The sequence below is a fragment of the Lynx canadensis genome, chromosome A2 (genome assembly GCF_007474595.2).
Source record: "Lynx canadensis isolate LIC74 chromosome A2, mLynCan4.pri.v2, whole genome shotgun sequence".
In the NCBI taxonomy this organism is placed as follows: Eukaryota; Metazoa; Chordata; class Mammalia; order Carnivora; family Felidae; genus Lynx; species Lynx canadensis.
The window spans coordinates 85,847,360-85,873,759 of NC_044304.2; the positions used below are offsets into that span (position 1 = coordinate 85,847,360).

At 36.2% G+C, this 26,400-nt stretch overlaps 1 protein-coding gene across 1 annotated transcript in view; it reads right to left on the bottom strand.

Annotated features, from left to right (window-relative positions):
- Positions 1–26,400, bottom strand: part of CACNA2D1 (calcium voltage-gated channel auxiliary subunit alpha2delta 1) — a 494,736-nt gene that overhangs the window by 166,816 nt on the left and 301,520 nt on the right. Inside the window, 2 exon segments of the mRNA XM_030307860.1 lie at positions 5,814–5,943; positions 26,019–26,060. Of these exon segments, the coding sequence (XP_030163720.1) occupies positions 5,814–5,943; positions 26,019–26,060 (172 nt within the window).

A 26,400-nucleotide genomic window follows, 5' to 3' on the forward strand; every position in this document is an offset into this window, starting at 1 on the left:
AGAAATCAACATCAAGATAAATTGCAGGGGAGCGTGTGTCACTCAGTCAGTTAAGTGTCCAACTCTTGATTACGGCACAGGTCATGATCTAACAGTTCATGAGTTCGAGCCCTGCATCTGGCTCTGCACTGATAGTGGGGAGCCTGCTTGAGATTCTCTCTCTCTCTGCCCTTCCCCAACACACACACACACACACACACACACACACACACACACACACACTCACTCTCTCTCTGTCAATATTTAAGAAAAGATACATTATAATGCCAGTATTAGTCATTATAAGCAGTTGAATTTAAAGGAAGTGTAATTAGTAAAGCAGAAGAGACTTTAAAAGGCAACACAATTCCTTAAAATTGTGTCTTCTTTTATCAAAATGGATACTCCTTAGTGATAAAACTTTATTTTTCAATTCCTAAAATGGAAGTAATTTCTTTGCTTACATGACAACGTAAGATTAGGACAAAAGTATGTAGTGCCTGAAAATGTTATGCATCTTGGCGGTTACTATGTTGCCTGTTATTGGATAGTCTCTTAGAACCATAATAATTTTATAAATAAATATGAATTTCTATTGATAAATGACTATCCAGCATCCTACGAAGACATTCCCTATACTTGCATCTAAAATGATTTAAAAAGGGGCGCCTGGGTGGCGCAGTCGGTTAAGCGTCCGACTTCAGCCAGGTCACGATCTCGCGGTCTGTGAGTTCGAGCCCCGCGTCAGGCTCTGGGCTGATGGCTCAGAGCCTGGAGCCTGTTTCCGATTCTGTGTCTCCTTCTCTCTCTGCCCCTCCCCCGTTCATGCTCTGTCTCTCTCTGTCCCAAAAATAAATAAACGTTGAAAAAAAAAAATTTAAAATGATTTAAAAAAATTAATAAATTTTTGTGATTAAAACCACATTGACTAAATGTCTAAAGTCCTTCTTTTCCTAGTTTCTATGTTTGTGTTTTTACCAGCCCAACAGATAAATTAGATCTGAAAATCAAGTATGGTTTCAATGCCCTCTAAAATCTAAGTACTAACCAGTGAAATTCTCAAAAGTGAACACTTTCAGATATGGTTCTAATTAAATGTACCACTCTAAAACTTTAAATATATCAATGAGCAAAGATAATCACATTTCAATTCCTGGGACTTTAAAAAGTAATTGCCTTTGAGAAATTAGAACAGAAGATTCCTTATGAGAATATAGTCACACAACTGTCTTAGTGGAAGAAGAGGCTGTTTCCTTCAGCTAAGCCTTCAATTAAAGTAAGCTTTCACATTTATTAAATTCAGAAACCTAGAACAATCCTGTGAATCTGATAGGTTCTGATGAGCTGCATGAGGAGTCCCAGTAATTATTAAATTTTCAAGATCTTGTTGACATTTCTGATTTTACTCCTGTGTCATTTACTCACACAGTTCATAACATGGGATATGAATTTTAAAAGACTACAGGCCAGGCAAGGTCAGCGTCTTCCTGATGAGATTTCAGCAAAGGAGGAGAAGCCAATATTAAGATAAATGAGACTAACCAAATAATGCAAGACAGAGCTTCTTTTTTTTTTTTTTTAATTATGACATATTCCAAAATAGGTCTTAGGATTTCTGAAAACACCTATTTAAATATTTTATCTTCTTTTCAAAATCAAAGTATGGTTTATTCCCTGAGACTAATTAAAATAATCTTCTACAGATGTGTACAAATAGTTCATTCTAAATGGGAAAGGAAAACATGAATAAAATTAAAACCTCTTTTGTAGAATACTAAAAACAAAACAAAAAAAACGGTGTACCATGTCACGATATTCTTAAAAAAAATTATGGTTAACCTTTGTGTCATTTTTCGTGTCTGTTCCAGCATATAAGAGATGAAGACTTAAACTACGTGACTTCAACTAAAACAAAACAAAACAAAATTTCAAATAGAAGAGTAAGAAAATAAAGATTCTCATGCAAAGCGTATTATCTTAACTCCAATGGACAATTCTGTCTGCCAATTCTTACTCCCAAAGTAACAAAGTTAAAATTAACTCAAAAGTAAAATATCAGGAATTTCAGTTATCATAGTAGTTAAAAATATAAAGATTGGAATTAGACTTTATTTGAAGTCTGATCCCATTCTTAATAATACGACCTTTCATTCAAGAGTGCTTCAGGGTCCCCTTCTTCAAAATTAACAAAGTTATAGTAAATAAATTAGAGAATACATTTTAAAAGGGAAGCATGGAGTCAACCAACTACTAAACTCAAACAAACAAACAAACAAAAAATAGGTTGTTAGTATTTAACCAGGCCAACGCAACTGCGGAGTCCTTGGACCCCTGTTCACAAAATGCATGCATAAGGTAATTTACTAGACAGGTGAATTAAGTGCTAATTATCTATGGAAACATGATAACAATATTTTTCACGTATTTCTTAAAGATCACCTCATTGAAAAACTAAGCAAAGTCACTTTGTTTTTATTTTTCTGGGTAATCTCCTGAAGAGAATGCTTTCTCTTATCTTCAGCCTTCTAATAGTTGAACAAGAGTCTCTAAGTTGAAGAAAAAGCAAGTTGAAAAGAAATGTGGAAAATCTCATTTGGATGATTTGTTTCTTCATTTCAAGGTATTCAATAGGACTATGGCCCCAAACTGTTAATTATGATTGGCCACAAGAGTTGCGAGTGCTGGTGTCTTCCATTTTGTATGTTAAATAAGTATGCTTTATTAAAATTTGCCACCATGGCATACGATCTTTAGAGGGGGGAAAAAAACTGTTTTAAAAATGTATAAAGTACCAATATCCTTGAGTATTTAATGAACAATTTGAGGATTTCTCGATAATCCCTATTAGACCATCTGAACTGCAAGGAAGTTTTCTCCAGAGTGGAAAAAAATGGACTGCTTCATAGGAATATAAGTGGGAGAAAGTATGAAGAGCCTCATTTTATATATATGAAGGGATGACAAATGGGATGAGAAAGCCACTGAGTACTCAGTGGAGTACAGTGAGTCTATGCCATACTGGATCTGAAATGGTATCTCATGCGTCATCCAGAGCAGGAAGTAAGTTCCAGGCCATATAGAGGCATCTCCTGTGCCATGCACATCAGTAAGTATGCTCAAGCCCTCCTCTTCCCAGGTTATACTAGCTCAGGGTGCCCATGTACTGCAAAGAGCTGTGCAACAGACCAGTGGCTCTGGCTACCATACCAAACGTGAGGGGAAGTGGATAGAATCAGCAGTGAGGCAAAGTTCCCCAAAACACGCATCCCACTTCCCCAAACTGCTAGATCCACATGAGATTAAAACCACAATGCTGTTAAGCTTGTTATTTTTCTTTCCTTTGGGAACGGCAGCAATCTATGAACTTGCTCAGAGAAGCCCTCTTGACTACTGAAACTGGACAAAAAGAAGACTTTCCCTTCAAGACCAAAAGGGATTAAGTAGGCAGGGTTCTATTCATGTCATATTTGTTTCAGTCATAGTAGTTTTTGATTTAATTTCTTTCACATGCAAGTTTTTCATTTAATATATATTTTAAAGTGTTACAAAGATTATTAAAAACAAAATCACTGACTTTGAGTATCTTCTTGGTATGGATAATGATTTTCAGGAATAAGGAAGGCAATCCCCAAATAGGAGACAACAAAATAGAAACACAATCAGGAAAGCTTTCTACCAAACTGAAAACACTCAAGTTGGCCTCAAGTTTCTTCAACACAGTAATACAGGTCAAAAAAACCAGTGCCATGATATCCACAGACAACTGACAGAAAAATATTGTGACTCAAAAGTTCTATATCCAGCCAGTGTGTTCTTCTAATGTGAATTCAATAGAAAGATATAATCTTAAAGTAAGATTATTTTGTTGGCATACCCAACAAACAATAGGTGATGAAAAATTTGAAATAAGGTAGATGAAGTAATTTTTTAAAAATGGGAAACACAATCATATAGCTAAGTACTGTCTAATTAGTTGTAGTAGTTACAAAATACAGTCATGGGGCACCTGGGTGGCTCAGTCGGTTAAGTGTCCGACTTTGACTCGGACCAAGATCTCAGGGGTTGTGAGTTCGAGCCCCACATTGGGCTCTGTGCTGACAGCTCAGAGCCTGGAGTCTGCCTTGCATTCTGTGTCTCTCTCTCTCTGCTCTTCCCCACTTCTCAAAAATACAGTAAAACATAAAAAAAATAAAAAATAAAAAAATACAATTGCAAAGATCAAGATATTTCTTTAAAAAGCACACAGTTAGAAAACTATTTTTACAAAGTGCATAATGGTTGAAGTTAAAAAAAAAATATGTGAACCTAAATCCCAGGTAATTCCTAAAAGGACTTGGAATTAATAGTAGTGCTGGATTGTAAGAGAGTCTAATTATGTTTAATTCTCATGTAACAACAGAAACTACCTAGACAAACAATTCTGTTTCTATGATCAATAGAGACAAGTCATACATTTAATATCTTCAAAGAACTGATAGGAACAATATGTACTTTAAAAATTAAAAACCAACAGAGTGAATAATCTGATCAAGTTGGAATTTATGTTACAAAAAGAACCTTACATGCATTTAAAATGCCCTTTTAAACAATAATCTCACAGGAAATCCAAAGTATAAATTATAACTTATATTATTAATCCCTGTACTTAGTTCGCTCTGCTTAAATAAACTTGAATTGTAATAAACAGTAACAAGAAACATTTACATACCACTTACTATATTACTAGGTTGGCACTATTATGAAAACAAGTGTATGAACTTACTTTATCTTCAAATCAGTTTAGTCATTTTACCCTATTTTACAGGTGAGAAAATGCCCTGAAATTTAAAGGATTTACAAAGGAAAAAAAAAAAAAAACAACTGCAAAAATTTAGCTTTGAACTAGGCCATCTGGCCAGAACCCAGAGAGTTCTGGATACCCAATTCAGTCTATAGCCTCTGTAATAAAGGGTAACAGAAGAAACATAGCTTTAAAAATCTCAAATGGTCCTTTCTTCTTACTACTTACTTATGTGGGAAGGCAGAATACAAACTGGTTAGAGAATGGTGAACATGGAGGAACAGAACTAGGAGTGAACAAAGGCCCCGCTTTCTGGGTCATGGGTGGTCCTCAGAGATACAGATTGTACCTGGCAGGATTTGTAGTCAGCATTCTCACTCAGGCTCTGCCCTTGTTAATACATGGTACAAGCGTCCTACCCTGCGTTTCCCTAAGCAACTTACTGCCCTGCCTTTCTCTCAGGGAAGCCTTCTCAAGCAAGTCTTCCATTTCCCGGTTCTCTATTTCATTAGTCTTTCCCTAGCATTTCTTTTCATCTTGAGCCCACCATGCACTGAGAGGGAGATATTTTTTACCTATATCCTAGGGTAAGGGAGACACACACATACACACACACACACACACACACACACACACACACACACACACAGGATGTGATGAGAAGTGCCAGGTCTAAAATGTATCACTATCTCCCTTTACAGTTTGCCTAGGTATATTTGTATTTGTGCACACTTGTGCTATACAGTTTGCATTTTTAAGAAAATAGATTTATTAGTTTTCAGTTTTCATGGCCCCTGGGAAGGCACAATGACCTAGTCAACCAAAGCAGAAGGACACGCCCACTGGATGCATACTCTCCTACAAATATTCACATAGTGCAGCTCTCTGAACGTAAACTGCTAATGGACACCCCATTTCTTCTTTCACACAGAGTTTACCACGGACTCTTCAAAGACATCTCAACAAAATTTGTTCCTTTTCTCCCCCAAACAGGAGATACAAAGGACAGACAAGAGCATGGTATTCCAAGAGTAGTTCAAGTTCTTTTACTTACAGCCCTCATAGATGTCAGTGGGGATATGGACCGCTGCATGTTGATAGGATATCTGTCGTCCAAAATTAGCATCGTCAATAAAAACAGGTTTTATCCTTTGGCTGCCTGGCTCACTCTCATTTTTTTCAGGCTATACCAGAAAAGATAGACAATAAAAAGAATATTAAACTTAAGATAACAAATATTCTCACATTCAGGTCTTCATTTGCCAAAAGTATCATCTTCCAAAAAAAGACATCTACAGGAATATTTCAAAATAGAGTACCATGATGAAATCTAACTCACAGACTTAAATGTTGTACTCATTTTGCAATACATACAAATACAAATAATTGTGTTGTACACCTGAAACTGATACGTTATATGTCAAATACATCACAATAAAAAGAATCCAGCTGGAAAAAAAGGTTGCAAAAGTAAGTAAAACATAGTACCATGCTGACATGAGATACACAAATTATATTCAGGTATTAACATTAGCATTATCTTTATATTATTCACATTAAAATATAAATTCTCTCACTTCCTCAATGTTGGAGTCACTCAGGATTATCCTGAGGGGACGAGGGCTTTTTCACATGCAGTACGTATTAAAATGTGCATTTACAGAACAGAATAAATTCCTTTAAATATAACTGAATTAAAATTACCCATTGATATATAGTTCACGGTCTATGCTACTAAATTTATATCATGCAGTTGAGGATAATTCTTGGTTTGACAACTTATGGTAAACACCTGCAAAAAAGGTAGCAATGAAGGATTCTTTTATATCACGTTTCCTTTATTTTTGCAGGTTTTCCAGTTCAATCAATTTTTGTTTTAAAAATAAAGTATACTAGGAAAGATCTGTTATAACTAAGCACAATTAAATCCTAACTACAACCATTCTGTCTCCTGAGGTAGGAGGTAAAGTCCAATCGATAATGATGCAAGAAAAACCCACAGAAATTTAAGTTTGAAGATTAATTTTCTCTCTACTCAAACTAGGCTTTTGATACTGAATTACCTTATTGCCCTCCCCTGGCAGGAAACTGAGAATTTCACTCATTTATCCAAAATATATCTCTCTAACATTTTTTGTTGCTGTTTTTGTTAATTGTGTTAGATTTTTTTTTCCAGGTCAAATATAGTTGTTTTAGACTCTTCCCCGTTTTTAAATTAAGTTCAGACTTCTATTTTCGACTCAGTAGTAGAGTCTGTATTCCATATTCCAAAGGTAATCTCCTCAAAATGAAAACAAATCACATTTGATTCTTTTTGGCCGCACACTGCAGTGATGCAAAGAATCAACAAAAGACTTAATTGGATGACCAGAAAATTCCCTAAGAAGCCTGGTAGAAAGTACCAACAACATCAAGTCAGCAGGTTTGGAAAGAACTAACTGTATCAAACTTTCCATCCAGGTCTGAACATGTACATGACCAAATAACACATTAGTATGAGATACTTTAACAAACACACATGTAATTTTTTTTCTAAACACTGGAAATATTTAGACATACATATGAACAATATGGTCTTTAAAAAAATTGGGGCCCAAAGCTCCCAGTCCAATCTATCATTAGGTAATGAAATCAATTTCACAAGTACTATAAACCAAAATATTTTTTAAATGAACGTTCAAGTTGGTTAGGACCAACTTTACAACAAAGTGCACATGTGAATACTGTGATGGAGTATTCTGATGGATTTTACAGAAATCTGTCATTGACAAAAATCTGTCATTGACAAAAATATTTGAGAACTCATCACTGTTTTTTATTTACACAAAAGCCATGATTAATAACTACCCCATAAGCAAACGGAATATAAAAAATAAGAGAAGTGCTTCAAGTCTAAAAATTGGCAAAATACTTTCACACAGGAATCACTAATCATACCCTTTTCTACAAGAAGGATAGGTATGTGTAGAATGATGAAAGGAGAGAGAAGAAACATAAGGAAAATAGAAACCACAGAGCAAAGCGAATTCTGAACCTAACATACCAGCCTTCATTGCAATGGTTATAAAGAATGAAAAGGATAACTGGGATTGGGCCTTGGATTCAACCATGGATTTTAACACATTTGAAAATTCACACTCCATTGTCGGCTCCTGAGAGCTACTGACTTGTGAAAGGGGGCACATTAAAACAAATGATTCTCAGTAAGAAGATGAAGGTAAAGAGGACACCAGCGAACAAATGACATGGCTATTTTTCTCCCCTGAAAATATTCTGAGAAATATCAACATTTATTTTAAAGCAATGGTTTCTCAGAATATGGTCCTTGGAGAAGTAGCGGCAATAGCCGCTGAAATTTTTCAAACTGTGTGCTCTCGGGCCCCACCCCAGATGTAATGAGCTGGGAAGGGGCTGAGCAATCTTCAGGGTAACAAACCCTCCAGGTGATTCTGTTACTTGCTAAAATTGGGGCTCCACTGCTTAAAATATCAACAGTTGCAATTAGACATTTTTATTTGGAACCTACTCATGAAAAACTTAGGGTTGATTAGTAACAAGCATATTGACAAACACCTATTTTTTTACCCTCCATGTAGAACACAGTTTCATGAGAGGAATGGAAATGGTAGTATGGGGAGTAATACTTGTCAGAAGACATTTCGAAAGACACCAATCCCTCAAGATACTCTAGGGGTCAGTGCCATGAGGACTTAAGTTAGGGAAATGTTGTTCCATTAAGAGAGTACTAACCTCACTGGCACATCATCAAAGACTCTTGAGAGAGGCCTCACTCCAGAGCTTAACCCAGCGTTCCCAAATGTATGCAACCCTGAGATTTTTTTCCATATAATACCACTTGCAAAGAACATACTTACAAAATGCCATCGAAAAGCCTATTGGGAACCATGGTGGCCTAGAGATTCGGTTCTATTCCGCTTGCATTAACAACCTCTCGGACTTGAGCCACTCACCATGCCTTGGCCTTCAGTTTTCTGACTTCTAAAGAAGTGATGTTGGGCTACAGATGTTGTGCTAATTTCATTGGGCACATCAGAATCACCTCGGGGAAATTCAGGCCCCACCAATAAAGATGTTGATTACATTGAGGAGGATGTCCGTTGAAAGAATCTCTCAGCTGATTCTAATATTCTCTATCTTAAATTCAGATCCCTCAAGCTAAAGAAACTACAGTTATTTTCAGACCTGAAAAAATTATAGTCCCATTTCTATAGTTTTTGAAAATAACACATGATGTTTCATAAGCCTATCTTTCCCAGAAATTTCATTTACATCTATTTCTAGCGAGTTTTACTAGAAATATATGAAGAGTAGAAGGACCAGATGATAGATAATAGATGGATAATGAACTACCTGTGTGAATTAGGGCTGGGAATATATGTGTGCAAGTATTTCATTCAGTCACTTGAGACATATCTGTTGGCAGACTGGAGGAGAGGATTTATTGATATTAGTGTTCATAGAAATGTCATTTAGTATCTAAACTACAAATAAGTTCAATGATCAACAATAGCAAAATGTCATAATAACTGTCACAGATACAATTTTATATTGTTAAGTAATATAAGAGAGTAATTACATTGGGAATACACATATAAAGTGTTCGTTTAAAGATGATTTTACGCTTAAAAAGTAAATGTTAAGAAAAAAGAAGGGAGAAAAGGTCTATTATTTTGAGAGAAAGAGAGGTAGAGGGAGAGATGAATGGATGAGTACATAGTAAATGTTAAAAGCACTTCAGTGGTTTTGTAGTTATGCAATATGACTATATCCATGTTTCTTTTCTCTTGTTTTCTAATAATACAATGAACATGCACTGCATTTGTAATAAAAGAGAACATTAATTTTTGTGTTAAGTCCTTTGTAGAATGCTACTAAGCATTATATGATTATCTTACTGAAGTAAAAGTTGCTTATATTTCTTCTGAATCCTCTCACACTTAAAAATAATAAATTTTAAATACACTTTATGGAGATCCTCGCATGTTAAAATCACCATACACAGAGCTTTTTGGGATAATTTTAAAACAATATGTAGTTCTCAAAAAAAAAAATCATGTACTTTTCAACTTGTATAATCATGCACCTGGATGAGTTTTAATGCACAGTTGCTAAGTACATCAAGAAAAAAAATAATATGGCTGCTCTTCATGGTTCTCCCCTTTATGGTTTCCATAAACTCAAATAATTTCATAAGAATATTAATTTCTAAACGCAACTCATTTATTTCCCTAAAGTTATGATATTACTGTAACTTATGATGATCCCATCATAAGCTATGTTTTTGCCTATCTTGATATATAATGGCATTATATGGTATAATGGAAAATACAGCAAATTTTAGACACAAAAAAAGTGACTGAGGAAAGCAATCTGGAAAAAAGCTACTTAACATGTATTGTTTAATGTGTTAATGAAAAATTTCAAACAAATTTCCCCCCCCCCCAGAATTAAGATTTCCTTGTTTACCAAAACACACAAGAGAAAAAAATAAGAATTTCTCTTTCCAGTATTTTTCCTCCCAAATTCTCCAGACCACCCCATACAAATGTGTACAAGAAACTAACCAGGTCTATTCTAAAGGAATTCGAATGCATTTATTAGAACACATAAGTGAAACATGAGAAGTATGTTTATCATACTAGTCATCTCAATACGATTTCAGTTATTGAATAATAGATTAGATCACTCAGAGACAAAAGTACAGGCAAATGTTGGAGGGGTAGGCCATTCAATTTTACAAGCAGTACATATCGACAAAGTTAATTTAGAAAGTCAAAATGGTAAGTCTAAGAGGCCCTTGAATATTTAGCATATCTCAAATGTACTCATATACTAAAATATCTGTTTTTAATGTTTTGTTAGTAACTGAAAACTTTAAAAATTCTACTGATAGCAAAATGCTCAGAAATTAAAAGTGTATACAGTTTACCTAAACTGCAGTAGAAACTACATGAATCACTTTGTCACAATTCAACTGAACATTCTCAACCAGAAACTTCGTTCACAGTCATAGTGTGGCCAGGTTTAATTCCCCCTGCTCTCAGTTATGTTTTGTGTTCAACAACACTGTGACAAAGTTAGTTGATAGTAAGAATGGTTTACGAGACTGTAGACTTTCTACAGAAGTACCCCGATTGGTATTTCTATCTCACTAATGAAAAGAAACAGTTAAATGAATGGTGTTTGGTGTAATGATACAAACTTTTTTTTATTTTTTTTTAACGTTTATCTATTTTTGAGACAGAGAGAGACAGAGCATGAACGGGGGAGGGGCAGAGAGAGAGGGAGACACAGAATCTGAAACAGGCTCCAGGCTCTGATCGGTCAGCACCGAGCCCGACGCGGGGCTCAAACTCACGGACTGCGAGATCATGACCTGAGCCAAAGTCGGATGCTTAACCGACTGAGCCACCCAGGCGCCCCAACAAATTTTTAATAACTAGAGACTACAGCCTGGTGTATAGTTCTCCAGTATGTATTTTAAAATTTCTGCCTCTAAACACATCCTCTTCTTTTTCACAACTATTTCATAGATATTATTTACACCAGGGTTCTGCAACTTTGACAATGTAGCCGTTACGGATTTCAGATTTTTTTTTTTTTTTTTTTTAAGTTTCACTGGTAATCCCACTCTGATAAAATCTTGGATATACGCCTTTAGGCATGGCATCATCATTCAACATAAATAATGACCATGCATATATTATATTTAAAATAGACTCTCTTGGCCACTACATCTGAAAAGTCTATGTGACCACTAGCTCACCCCTGGAATCTAAGCCTTCTGGGGTGCTGCATTAGTTAAGGCTGGTTACCTGTTCTGACCCTTCAGAGGAAAGCCTCCTTTTTAGTCAATCATTTGCAGCAATTAGAACTGGAGATTCGGCAGAGCAGCTGCCAGCTGAGCATGCCCAATTAATGAATAATGAATAGAGAGAAAAGGTGCCGAGCCTCATCCAGACTTAATTGCTGTGGTCAGGTTGTAAGGTCAGGCTGAATATTAAATAATGAATCCAGTTACAGTGGCTGTAAGAACACTGTTGCGTCTCCTAAGTTAATTGGTTTACATTGTTATTTTTTCCTTGAAGATGATATGATTCAGGGAAGTACTGAGGGGATGCCTAGTATTAGAAAGGAAGTGGGAGTTGGAGGACAGACGCTGAATTACACAGTAGAGACTTCAATTTAATACTGTAACTTTGTTTTACTGAATCCTAACAACAAAAAGAATAAAAATTTTAAATTATGAATTGAATAAACGGCCATATTGTCCTTGCAGAAACAGATGACTTTAGCTTTTCATACTACGTTTGATGAAGAAATGAGAGATTTTTTTAAAGGAATTCAAAAGATTTCTCCAGGTAGTTAAAAAGTCACAGTTCCTTCGCTCTACCGTGCAGAAAGACGATAGCATTAATTCTTCAGGGGTAATTTATTCAATACATTAATAAAGAATGTTATGAAGTTAAAATCAAAAGCAAATTGGTAACATTAGTTGTCAAGAGAACACTAAAGAAACAATTCTAGTTCTTTCTTTTTTTTTTAAGTTTATTTATTTTGCGACAAAGAGAAAACACAAGTCGGGGAGGGACAGAGAGAGGAAGACGGAGAGAATCCTAAGCTGACTTCACACCATCAGTGCAGAGCCCAGTGTGGGACTATCTAGGTATATGCATTTTGTAACTAGGACAGCGAGTCAAAAGCAAGTATGAATGAGAAATGAAACACATAAAAGTGAACTGAATTAACTCAAAAAGGGTTATCGATCACTGCAACAACTTGCTTATTATATGACATTTTAGAAGTTTATTTTATTTGAGGGGGGCGGGTGGAGAGAGAACGCTCCAGTGTGCTGGCAGCATGGAGCCAGATGCAGGGCCGGAACTCATGCATGAACCATGAAATGATCTGAGCCAAAGTCTGATGCTTAATTTACTAAGCCACACAGGTGCCCTCAAATTACACTTTAAACACATTTTTTTAAAGTTTTTATTTATTTCGAGAGAGACAGAGAGAGAGAGAGAGTGAAGGAAGGGCAAAGAGGGAGAGAGAGAGAATCCCAAGCGGGCTCTGCACCACCAGCACAGAGCCCGGTGCGGGGCTCAAACTCACGAACTGTGACATCATGACTCAAGTGGAAACTAGGAGTAGGATGCTCGACAGACTGATCCACCCAGGTGCCCCCCACCACCGCAATTACATTTTAAATGCAAAACTAGGCATTCCTTAGATAAAATGCATTGAGGTTGCTTGCTGATGAAAATTACCGTAACATTCAAAAAAATTTCAAATATAAATCTGAAAACATCCTCAAAACAAGACTGATGCATTTTTAGTTTGCATGAAGGATGAATGCATGTAAACCACCTGTCCCAGGACCTGGCACAAGGAAGAATGAGAGCCATTAGAATCCCAATACAGGTAAGTGTGATCACAAGAAGTGTTGGGGCTGCTTTAAATGCCATGTGTAATATGAAATTTTCAAATCACCAGAATTAGAAAGGCATATAATAAATACTACTGTATATGTATGTATGTATATATTTATATAAAGCGTTTTATCTTAAAAAATATATATTTATATATAAAAATAACAAATTGGGGAAAAGGCTGATAGGGTATTTTTCTCTTCTAAGAGATTATGAAATGGTATCTTACATATGAAGATCACTATGTTTTATGCTGGGTAACTATAAAACGCCCACATCATGCCAGTGAATTTTCCAAACTCAATGAATATCATTGAGTTCTAAACAAATGCACCATGCAATGCTTCTGAAAAGAAAGGACTGGATATGGAATCTGAAAGAGTTATACATGCCACTGCTCCATGAAAACTGAGAAGCGATGTTTAAACTATCCTTGCAAAAGGAGCATATGCCCACCAGCACAAAGCATTAGAAAACTGTCAAAAGAGGGGCGCCTGGGTGGCGCAGTCGGTTAAGCGTCCGACTTCAGCCAGGTTACGATCTCGCGGTCCGTGAGTTCGAGCCCCGCGTCGGGCTCTGGGCTGTTGGCTCAGAGCCTGGAGCCTGTTTCCGATTCTGTGTCTCCCTCTCTCTCTGCCCCTCCCCCGTTCATGCTCTGTCTCTCTCTGTCCCAAAAAATAAATAAACGTTGAAAAAAAAATTTAAAAAAAAAAAAAGAAAACTGTCAAAAGAGATGCAAAAAAATTTTTGAAAGCTTCAAAAACCAAAAGGCAGAATCCTTACAAGAAATGGAACCTAATCTAATCTACATTTTTACCAGATTCACGTTTTTTTCCCCAATGAATCTTAATGTGGCTATATTTCACTCAGTGGTGCATGCATACTTTTAAGGTATCCGAGATAAATATCACTGGGGATCATGGATCAGATCAGTAAAGATTTAGGATGCGAAGTCTACCTATCTTTTCAATCATAGAGGCTTTATTTTACCTACTGCAAATCACCAGAGTTTAACAACTGTCAATGATGAAGCTGGTTGGATAAAATATAAGCTGAATAATTAAATATAGACAAAATAATGAACAGCCACAATAAATTAAAATTTTAAATCAAAACTCTCAAAAAATTTTAGCCTTAAGTCTTGACTTTTAACAGCTGCATCACAGGACTTCTATCCCTTCCAGGTGCCCAGGGTACAGGCAGGATGACACAGCACAGTGACTCACGGGTCTTGCTATGGATCATACCAACAGCGTGACTTTCAATTCTGCGCACGATCAGATACCATGTGTTTGACACAGGGCAAGGGTCTAAAGCTCATTAAACTGTATTTGTCTTAACTGAAAATCATTACAATAATAGTATGTGCCACCATGGACTAATGTGAACTTTAAATGATACATTGTATATAAAGCATTTAGTGCCTAGTATAGAATAAGCATATAGAATAAGCCACTGGGTGGCTCAGAGGGTTGAGCGCCAACTTGGGCTCAGGTCATGATCTCATGGTTCATGAGTTCAAGCCCCGTATCAGGCTCTGTGCTGAGAGCTCAGAGCCTGTGCTGAGTTTGGATCCTGTGTCTCCCCCTCTCTCTGCCCCTCCCCTGCTCATGCTCTGTCGCTCTCTCTCAAAAATAAAATAAACATTAAAAAGTTAAAAAAAAAAAAGAATATGTATATATGAGTATTTTTATAATCCAACATATAGCATCCAAAATATTTAAACCATTTATTTTAGATTCACACACAGAAATGGCAATTCTGATCAAACCAATAACTATACAGAGGCAATTAATATTCTATTTCTATGCCATCACCTATTTGAGGATTCGATGTCATTCATTAACAGAGCCCCATATAAAGGCTGCATATTACATGATAGTGTAAAAAAAGTTAGAAAAGAAACCTAGACTTAGATTCTTTCTTTAATAATCAGAATAGATTTCCTTGCTGTTTAATGCATACCTCTACTAGCTCATTCTAGAATCACATTTATCTGTCTACAATAAAATAAAATCATGCAAGACTGGACTTTTAAAATGACATTTAGATAGGACATTCTGTTGGAATTAATTTTAATGTAGACAAGATTCTAAGAAAATAAATAGCAACATAAATATGCAAGGGAACTCAGGAGACTAGACAAATGTCGCAGACAGGTCAGATTTTTAACATGATCAATACAATGAAATGTAGCAAATAAATCAACTCAATTTGTCGACTTGGGAATTTTGGGTTGAACTTACTTCATTTGGATTTTAGTCAGAAACATAGATCTTGGAATTAGGTTAATAAGGGTTTGTAATGATCTGCCTTCTTTTTACTTGCTCTGGGAATTAAGAAAATTGCAGCTTGCTGGTACAACTCAAGCCTTCCGGAGAATCTGCTGCACTAACCTTCAGGGAATTTAAGAATTTGTTGGGACAGATGTCTCTAAAACCTAAACTAAGAACCTCAATAAATTTCAAATGTAAGGAGAAGATGAATGTGAAATTTCCTAAAAAATTGTTGCATTTGTAGCCTTGTAAAAATATTTTTGACATTTAATTTTCCTTTCAAATCTGGGTGTAACAAACCTACAATGAGATGAAGACAAATTTCTGCACTGTGTTCACATTTTTTAAAGGTTTTTTGAGGGGCACCTGGGTGACCCAGTCAGTTAAGCTTCTGACTCTTGACTTCAGCTCAGGTCATGATGTCAGCTTTGTGAGATCAAACCCCTCACGGGGCTCTCTGGTGAGCATGGAGTGTGCATAAGATTCTTTCCTCCCTCTCCCTCTGCCCCTCCCCCACTTGCATGCAGAAGCATGCTCTCTCTCTCTCTCTCTCGTTCTCTCTCTCTCTCTCTCCAAAAAAATAAAATAAATAAATAAATAAATGTTTTTTGTAAGATTCTATTCTGAATTTTATTTTCTTGTGCACTGTCTTACATATTTTACACAAATACTAGTGAACAAATACATACAGACAAACAGGCTCCACTTAGAGCTACAATCATTTCAAATAAACCTTGACTTTATTATAATCATATTAATAATTATTAGTTTTTAAAAATCCTACTCATTAGCATTCCTGGATTGCCTACTCTAAGACGGGAAAATGCTACATGCTTTGTATGTGTTAACTAACTTTCACAGTAACTGGGTGAAATAGATATTCTATTCCCTTTATTTTACAGGCCAAGAGAGTGAAACACAGAGAGATGATATGACCGCCAATACCACCCAGGTAGAAACTGGCAGAGCTGGGATTCAAATCCAAGAAGTGGCACTCCAGGATCCAACCTCTTACCTACCACACTCTACTATCTCCTCTGTGCATCAGTGTGTACAGTGATTCTACATGTGTCCTTTGTCATCATGAAAAGGGGAGAAAGCAGTTGTAAATGAAGTATCTTGGAGTGAAATGTCATATCTCTAATTTACCATAAAATAGTTAAGCAAATAATAGATGACAATGATTATGGAGGTATTATACTATTCTGTCTTCTATGTATTTATTTTTTTGTTCCTGGTAAAAAGTTGAAAAACAATCCTACATTGAAAAAATACCCACTTTAATGCTATCACCTCTTTGGAAATGAAATTCAAAAACTATTATTTCTCCTAATTATATGCAGAATCAGACAGAACTTTAGTCTGAGAGAGTAAATACAGTAAGCCTGGTTTCACGTTTCACGGAGATTCACAGTCACTTAGCATATCAGATCTGCCCAGACGTGGAACCAAAAATCATGATTCTTATGGCACTTGTAGTAACTGCAAACAAATACTCTAACTCCGCTATTTATTCCCAATGCGAATCAGTTTTCCACATGGGGGAAACTACATTGTGCTGACATTACTCTTAGTCCTCATGACTGTTTCAGGGACCAAGAGAGGAAGGGGCGGATGAGAGAGGATGAGAAAACAATGTCCACAGTCAAGGCCAGCTTTGCCATTCCCCTCTTGTTTCCACCAACCTTGACACAAAACAAACATTTTCACTTCTGCCATGCTTGCGGGAGATTTCTTAACTACTATGCAAATAGAGCACCACTTTAAAAAGTAAACATGTCCTTACAAATGCTATGCAAGTAATAGGAGTATCGAAACACATAAACACCTACCCAAACAAGCATTATCTCAACAATTACTCCAAATTATTACTATTACTAGAGAGAAACTGAATAAGATCCTTACCTCAAGTTACTAAAAGTGTAATTAGAAAAATACTGTCCCTGTATACAAATGCTATAGGGTAAGGTATAAAACCAGATTATGAGTAACAACTTGTTTAGAGCATACACAGGAAGGAAATACCATTTGCTTCCTAGAAAAAGCAAGGAAGTCTTCAAGAGAAAGTAGTACTTGAGTTGGCTTTTAAAGAATAATAAGTATCTGATTAGAAAAATTGTAGGATATCGTCATCAGGTAGATAGAGGAGAGGATATGTTAACATTAGGTAGCACACTGGATACAGGAATGACTGTCTTAAATTTCAAGGAAGGCTATGTGCCTCACATTCTTCCATGGAACTGTGGCTTACCAAATAATTTAGCCCAGTTACACCAGCAATTTTAAGTTTCAATTGGAAAATTTGTTTAAACAACTATAGTCATAATTTTTTATCATACTACACAATCTGAAGGGACGTTAATTTTCCCCTTTACTTCAGCTACTGCTTTAGCTAAATCTGGCTGACACTAAGTATTTATTTTTAAGCCCACCAATGAATATAAATACCACTGATCAAAGTAAAGGAGTATAGAAAGTATAAAATGCCTCTGAGGAATTGTTTCATATCACAGTACTTGAAAAGCTTGGGGCGCCTGAGTGGCTCATTTGGTTAAGTGTCCGACTTCGGCTCAGGTCACGATCTCACATTTCGTGAGTTCGAGCCCCGCGTCGGGCTCTGTGCTGACAGCTCAGAGCCTGGAGACTGCTTCAGATTCTGTGTCTCCCTCTCTCTCTCATCCTCCCCTGCTCACACTCTGTCTCTCTCTCAAAATTAAATAAACATTTTTTAAAAAAAAAGAAAAGAAAAGCTTATAACACAATAGCTCCCCACAAACTGACCAATTCAGATGTAGCCACTTGAAAGGTTGTATTCCAAAGGAATACTTGATCACCTTTGAATGCTTATTTTCCCTTTAACTGAGGCCATGTATCATCATTATAATAAACAAAATCAATAGACTACACTTGAATATATCATTCTATGTATTCAAATCCTAAGTGGTGATAGACCAGAATAATAAATATGGAAGAATAACAGGAAACAGGAGATTTCCAATTTAATCTTGAATCCCAATATACTCAATTGATGGCCTTCTTTGTGTGTTTTATGTATCTTTTGAAAGCTACTCCTTCATTTCCAGCTACTCATACTCTATACTCTCAAACGCTGCCTGCACCTTCCCTTATATGTTGGTACGCTAAGGATTCTACCCTGTACATTTTTATTTTATTTTTTATGTTGTGTACATAGGTAAAACAGGCTGGGATTTAAACAACAGGGGGAAGTGGGACTGTGGCAAACTGGAGAATGTATCACACCCCAAAATATTCAGACTCTCTTTGATTTTAACATTGTGCCAGCATACCGAAACATTCCTGTAGGTGAATCTGGCTTTGTGACACCTGTAGCTTCACACTTGGCTGGGGAAATTTTGGACACTTGTTTTCAAAGTCTACTCATAAGCTAAGCATAAAAGTATTCCAGGCCAACTAAATACTTCGATGCCTACTAGAAATCTTCTCTTGAATATCCCTGTGCCAGTTTTCGGTATAAAAGTTCTTGACTTCTGAAAATCTTGCCTAAATCCTTTAAAAATCTTTGCTAAAAAATATTCCTGGGTCCAGTGTCCTAGCTAATGTTAATATATTCTCTCCTCTAAGGAAAGAAACACTGTAGCCTTTCAAGTCTACAATTACATACAGATCTCTTTGCATACCTGAATACTTACTTCCATTAAACCTTTTTTTATTGTCTCTAATGCATATGCTTTGACTTGATCTATTGGAACACATGACTTAGGATTTACATCTCTGCATACTGTCTTCCATGTGTTATTTTTCCTTCCATAATTTTCTAACCTTTTTGACATTCTGGGAGTGTTGCCTGCTTCCTCTGTGAATCATTGTTGGATAACTTGCATTGTCAAATCTGTTCTTTCTTCCAATGGAATTTTTATTTTAGCAGTTTTGATTCTGATAATTTTATGTCAGTCTATTGGTCACAGTTCACTGGTTCTTTCTTTGGAGACATTAAGCATACATTTAATGTTTTTCTTCCGTGAAGTATCTGAAATATCTCAGAGGAAAAATGTCCTCTGGCTCTCTAACCCTACAGTATTTCTACTGTACTGTTCTTGATCTTTTCCTATTATTCCTCCACTGCCTGGTTTCTATTTTAAATGAAGAAAGACCTTTCTCGTCTCAGGATTAGGAAACAGTAAAATGGTACAGATTTCTTTCCAAGCATTTGCTCTGGCTTCTGTCACAGTTGTAACTTAAAAACAAATAATGACATAGAACGTATGCTATGGTTTCTGGTCAACAGTATGCATTTGTGAAGGGCAAGTGTTTTCTTCAGAGACTTTCAATTCCAGTCCTTCGCATCACAGAGACTCACACAGGTCTTGGCTGAAACCTGGGGTGGTGGTGAAAGGGCATCCTTAAAAATGACATGAAGTATGGAGCACAGAAATAGGAGATGCAGTAAAACCTTGGACTGCAAGTGACCTGTTGTGCGAGTGATCTGCAAGGCGATCAAACATTTATAGTAAATTTTAACTTGAGATACTAGTGATGTCTTGCCATACGAGTACTATGTGACGCAGAACGTTACATGATTGTAACTGAGCCAATGGTTCTTGAAATCCGCTTTGATATACAAGTGCTTTGGGTTACAGGTATGTTTCCAGAAGGAATTATGCTCACAAACCAAGGTTTTACTGTATATAATTATGACTCTGGTATTCTTCATCCAGTTCGTATTTGTGTCAAGTGAAGATTCTGCTAGAACTTTGATTCACCGACTTGTTCAGAAAAATCCCTCACTGAGTGATTACTATGTGCTGGTTACTGTAAGAGCTCTGTCACCTGCTGTGAGTACAAGAGCTGCCCTCCAGGAAGTTACACTCTATGGAGAGACACCAAGGGAATAATTTATAAAAACTGGTTGTGCCTCCAAGAGGAAAGTGCCCACAATTCTTCACAAAATTCATAACGACTTAGGAAAGAACTAGTAAAGCTTCATCTGTGTTGGGGTGCCTGGGTGGCTCGGTTGGTTAAGTGTCAGACTCTTGATGTTAGCTCAGATCATAATCTCATGGTTTGTGGGACTGAGCCCTGTTTTGGGTTCAGTGCTGACAATGCAGAGTCTGCTAAGGATTCTCTCTCCCTCTTTCTGGCCTCTCCCCCACACATGCTCTCTCTCAAAATAAATAAACATTAAAAAAAAAAGTTTCATGAATGTCTTAAATACCAAACAAAGGCAATAATAACTGATGTGAATATCTTGACAATGAGCAGAGAATTAGGGATACAATATTTTAGAAATATTTATATATTAATAATGTGTAATATTATTAAAGGGATATGGATAATTTAGAAGCATAATATAAAATGTAAAACCATTTTTTTTAAATTTTTTTTAAACGTTTATTTATTTTTGGGACAGAGAGAGACAGAGCATGAATGGGGGAGGGGCAGAGAGAGAGGGAGACACAGAATCGGAAACAGGCTCCAGGCTCTGAGCCATCAGCCCAGAGCCTGATGCGGGGCTCGAACTCACGGACCGTGAGATCGTGACCTGGCCGAAGTCGGACGCTTAACTGACTGCGCCACCCAGGCGTCCCTGTAAAACCATTTTAATAGCTCTTAAATGTTTGAGAAAAATGTCTAAAATCATATCATCGTCATGGGCATGGAAACGAAATGATGGATGTGAGTGAAATGATGGTATAAAATGGAGAAAATGACCACCATCCCACTAGGCACGGTGACAGAAAAATAAATCCTCTCCCACTAACGCAGAACCGGAGGAAAAGTTAAAAATAATAACCACAGGCTCAGAATTTAGAATCCTTTAGTCTCCTTCAGGAGGCAGAACATTTAAAAGAGAAACTCTATTTAGCTTTCAAACATTTGTGTTATCATTCAAATAAATGAGGACAAATTTATTTAATGGATAACGTCTCAATATTTACTATTCTAATTAGTTCCTTTGTTCATTAGATATTAGCTGCTGATGTGTGTGATGATAAAACTCACATTCTACAATTTCCAATCACCAGATTTTAATAATGAATGTGGCTTTCTGAGTTTGAGCAATAAAAATACTACACACAATTAAATCAGTACATAAAAAAAAAAAACAGGACAAAGAACAGGGATGGTGAGCCAATTCGAATCAAAACAATGAGATGGCATCATGATTTGTGAACATTTGATATATAAAATATCAAGCACTGTTTGTATAAAGTTGTGAGTATCAGAGTCAATTAAATCCACCTACATTGCAAAACTTTTGGTAAGGTTTGTAAATTATACCATCCAATTTCCACAGATCAGCAAAAATCTTCAAAAAAATGTGTAACTACTAAAAAGCATAAGTGGAATATCAAAGTGCAACATTTGCTTACATTTCTTAACTTCTTTCACTGTAAGATAATAAGTATTTCCCTTACAGAAAACAATTTGATTGTGGTGATCAAAACGCATGCATGCGGGAGGACTAAAAAATAGTACAGCATATCACTTTATATTCATTTTAACTGTAAAAAGAATTTTCTCCTCAGTTCCAAGTTGGAGACTTTGACTATCTTTAAGTGATAGAAGTCACTCAGATAAGTGAGTGGAATTTTGGAATTAACTTCAATTCGTCAAGATGAGCAAACTGAAGGTATGTTCATAAGCTGCTAATTATTTCCCAATTAGTGTTCTCTCTACTCTCTCTTTAGTAATAGAACCCCATATTTTGTTTGGGTGCATGCCTATGTTGGGGGAGGATTCTATTCTACATCCTGATTCAACTCGGCCAGGCTAGTCCCTAAGCTGTGGACATCAGATACAAATAAAAGCGATGTGTACAATTTCCAAACATACCCTTAAAGGCAAAGGGCATGTCCTCTATCGACACTTGCCTCCTTTCTGTTATCTAGAAGGCGAAAATCACTGTATATATATTGAAGCAGCAGCCTTGGATCACAACATGGAAAAGCTACACTGAACTGAAGAGAGAAGAAAACTTGAGAAAAGGACCTGGGGGCCTGGAAGACTGAGACCTGACACATTAGGCCTTACCTCCAGATGTTCACATGAGAGAAGAATGAACTTTTGTCTTCCTGTAGCCACTTTTACTTTAGGTCTCTCTAGAACAGCCAAACCAATACACTAATCATTAAATGTGGTTCATTTTATTCAGTGTCTAAGGGTTTCCAAGAGTAATAATATTCTCATATCTAAAGCACTTTGAAATTCCCCAATAAAAAGTTTTAGTGAAGTATAAAATGAAATTATCCTACAGTTCTTAATAAATTTTCAAACAATTCACATGAAATAGTACAATTCTAGCAAACTTGACCCTGTGGCCAGTATTCCAGGAATACTCTGAACCGTAATGAAATTTGTGGACCACATAATCACCTGTAGCATGTCTTACCCAAGAGGCAAATAGTTGAAGTTTTAATATATTTTAAAGCTGTATGGGTGAGTACAATTTTAGGGGTGGAATGGAGTGTGAATCAAACCCTCTGATTCCTGTTTCAGCCCTCTTTCTACTATACAATTTTCTTTGCAAATTATTCTGGCACTGTCATTATTTATATATAAAGAAGTGAAAATAGTTTCTCGAAATTCTGAGCATCATTTTAATTTTTTTCTGAGCATCATTTTTTTTTTAAGTTTTAAATTTGCAAGTTGATATTTTGCTGTTTAGAGAGTCTTGATTTAACTTGCTAAAGCTCATATCTTGGTTGAAGAAAGAGAATGCATCTTTTTTATAGATACATTTATAACCTATGGTAACAGTATAGACTCTTTGGGATGGGAGAATGCAAAAAACATGATAAGTTTGGGGCGCCTGGGTGGCGCAGTCGGTTAAGCGTCCGACTTCAACCAGGTCACGATTTCGCGGTCCGTGAGTTCGAGCCCCGCGTCGGGCTCTGGGCTGATGGCTCAGAGCCTGGAGCCTGTTTCCGATTCTGTGTCTCCCTCTCTCTCTGCCCCTCCCCCATTCATGCTCTGTCTCTCTCTGTCCCAAAAATAAATAAACGTTGAAAAAAAAAATTTTTTTAAATAAAAATAAAAAAAAAAATAAAAAAAAAAGCATGATAAGTTCAATAGGTTCACTTGTATTAATCCTTGTCTCTCTTACATGGAGTTTTATTTTAATATATGAATAAACATCTCTGTAGGCAAATTATGTAAACCTAAGCACAGAGCACAGCTCAAGTATTACAAGTACACAACCCATGTACTCTGTTCCACTTATCATGGACACATTGCTAACTTAGTAGCATAGTGAAAGCAGACTATGAATTATACTATTGTACTATTCAGTGGGGCAACTTAATATTAACTGGGATGGTACTTACTAAAAAGTTGTATCTACATTTGTTTTTTTTTTTTTTCTAAAATCCTTTTTATTTATTTTTGAGAGATACAGAGTGCAAGAGGGGGAGGAACAGAGAAAGAGAGAGAGAGAGGGAGACACAGAATCCAAAGCAGGCTCCAGGCTCCAAGCTGTCAGCACAGAGCCCAACGCAAGGCACAAACTCATGAACCACAAGATCATGACCTGCGCCAAAGTCGGATGCTTAACTGACTGAGCCACCCAGGAGCCCCAGTTGTATCTACATTTGTGCACATGATTGTTAAAATCTTGAACAAAGAAAACTCACTTTTACTATACAAAATAAAAATATAACTTTCGGGGCGCCTGGGTGGCTCAGTCAGTTAAGCGTCCGACTTCAGCTCAGGTCACGATCTTGCGGTCCATGAGTTCAAGCCCCGCGTCGGGCTCTGGGCTGATGGCTCAGAGCCTAGAGCCTGCTACCGATTCTGTGTCTCCCTCTCTCTCTGCCCCTCCCCCATTCATGCTCTGTCTCTCTCTGTCTCAAAAATAAATAAACGTTAAAAAAAAAAAAACTTTAAATAAAAAAATATAACTTTCTAAATAATAAGAAAACCTGACTTAAATAAAACTATTTTACCTGACATCAAAAATATGACTTAGTTAATTGGTTTAGAGGAAAGAAAAACATATTTGCAGTATCAGTATCATCTTTAGGTAACATTCAGCTTATGCTCATCAGTAACAGTATCATCTTTGTTGACCGGCAGGTTGGATCCAGCATGTGAATCCATTGGCTTTACTTTTTATGAAATCTTTGTTACACTTTTACAAACTAAATGTTTTAAAAAACTGTAACTAGTGCTGTAGTAGCTCTAACTTCCTACCAGGAAAGATAAGGATTTTGCATATATATTTTAATGACTGTACAATTTTTAAATATCAAATACTAATCCCAACAGTGAGACAAAATGTACAAAAATAATGCCCACTTGGATACCAAACAATTAACTATTAAAATGTTTTGTATGAGCCATCAGTTTGTCCTTAATATACCTCCTACATAACTAAAATGACATCATACACATATATAAATATATATATTTCATGTATATATATATACACATGTGAAATCATAATTATATATATTTACCGTAAGAGGATAGTTAGCACTGGCAAAGCACCTATGTCTAGTAAAAAGAAAACACTTTTTAAAACACTCCAAGTTCTTCATTTATTAAATGGAGAAAACAGTCCACTTTCTTCAGTGTTCGATAAACCATGGTGTTGAGTAGTTCAGTTGGTCCTACAACCTGAAAAGGTGGGTGGCATCTCAAACAAACCATATCTATTGTGTGTTTGTTTTTAAATTATTTTCTGGAAGACAATTCTAAATAAAAGCATACAAATGCATTTTTTTGAGTCAGATAAAAAGAGTGTGAAGAACAAATAACAATTATTTGACATTTGTTTGACTTGTTCACTGATACATATCCTAAGCTCTCATAAGAATACTGAAAATATAAGAAGCCCTCAACGCACATTGTTGGATAAATATGTTAAGAGTATAGAGATATTTCTCAAATATATGAGAATTTAAGTGAGTTTAAGGGTCGAATTGTTGGCTATTTTGCAAATGCTTCCACCATAATCATAAGTCAGAAGTAACTTATTTGTGCTAAAATAGTCCATGTTTGAAAATCATTGGACTATGTACATTATAGTCATTTATTTAAAAGGGCTTCCTGAACACCTACTATGCTTCAAAGATTGTCCAGGTAAGGCCAGTTGTTGTACAGCTTCCAGGATGTCAATCACATTGTACGTGAAATAAGTGGCCCCTCTGGTAAGAGCAGTTCAGGTCAGAGGAGACCTGCCTAGTAACCCTGGTAATAAGCGCCAGGCTTACAGAGATGGATGGGATCCAACCTCTGTCTTCCATACCGCTAAGGGATGTAGAATATCACAGTCAGTGCTGTGGGCTGAGGTCTGGACAGGGTGCAATGAGAGCTCAGATCCTGAGAAACACATAGCTTTTCTACCTAGGAAGATGCCAATGATAATTTGTTAGAGATGACTTAAGCACTACAACTCATCATTACCTCATTGGGTCACACCAGTAGTTCTGTTTATGCTATAGATCATTTTCTGAAAAACTCAACGTGCTAGGTCAGCTTGTACTGTAAAGCCAGTCATCCAAGCATAATTCAGTTTACCTTGGAATATAACGTAAAACTTCCAATACTCACATCAAGATCATCCTTTGCATTGTAGTAGACAACTTCATTGCTCTATAAAAAAAAAAGAAAAGAAAAGAAGAGTGCTTTACTGATTTCAGTAAAAATGTAAAAATATACTGGATCAAGTTCTGAATACATTTTGTGCATATTTTAAATAATAAACCCCTCATGGAATTCTTTTCACAATACACTCCACAAAGATGCATAAAGATTAGCCAATATTTTGAAAAACATATTAAAATACTATATCAGTGATATTTAATAGTACATCTTGCATTGAGGATGAAGTATCTCAATAGAGGTGTCAGAACCATTTGTCAAGAAAAAATGAAGAATTCATAAAGCAAAAAAGTTATATATACACCCACACACACCCATAAATCATGAAACT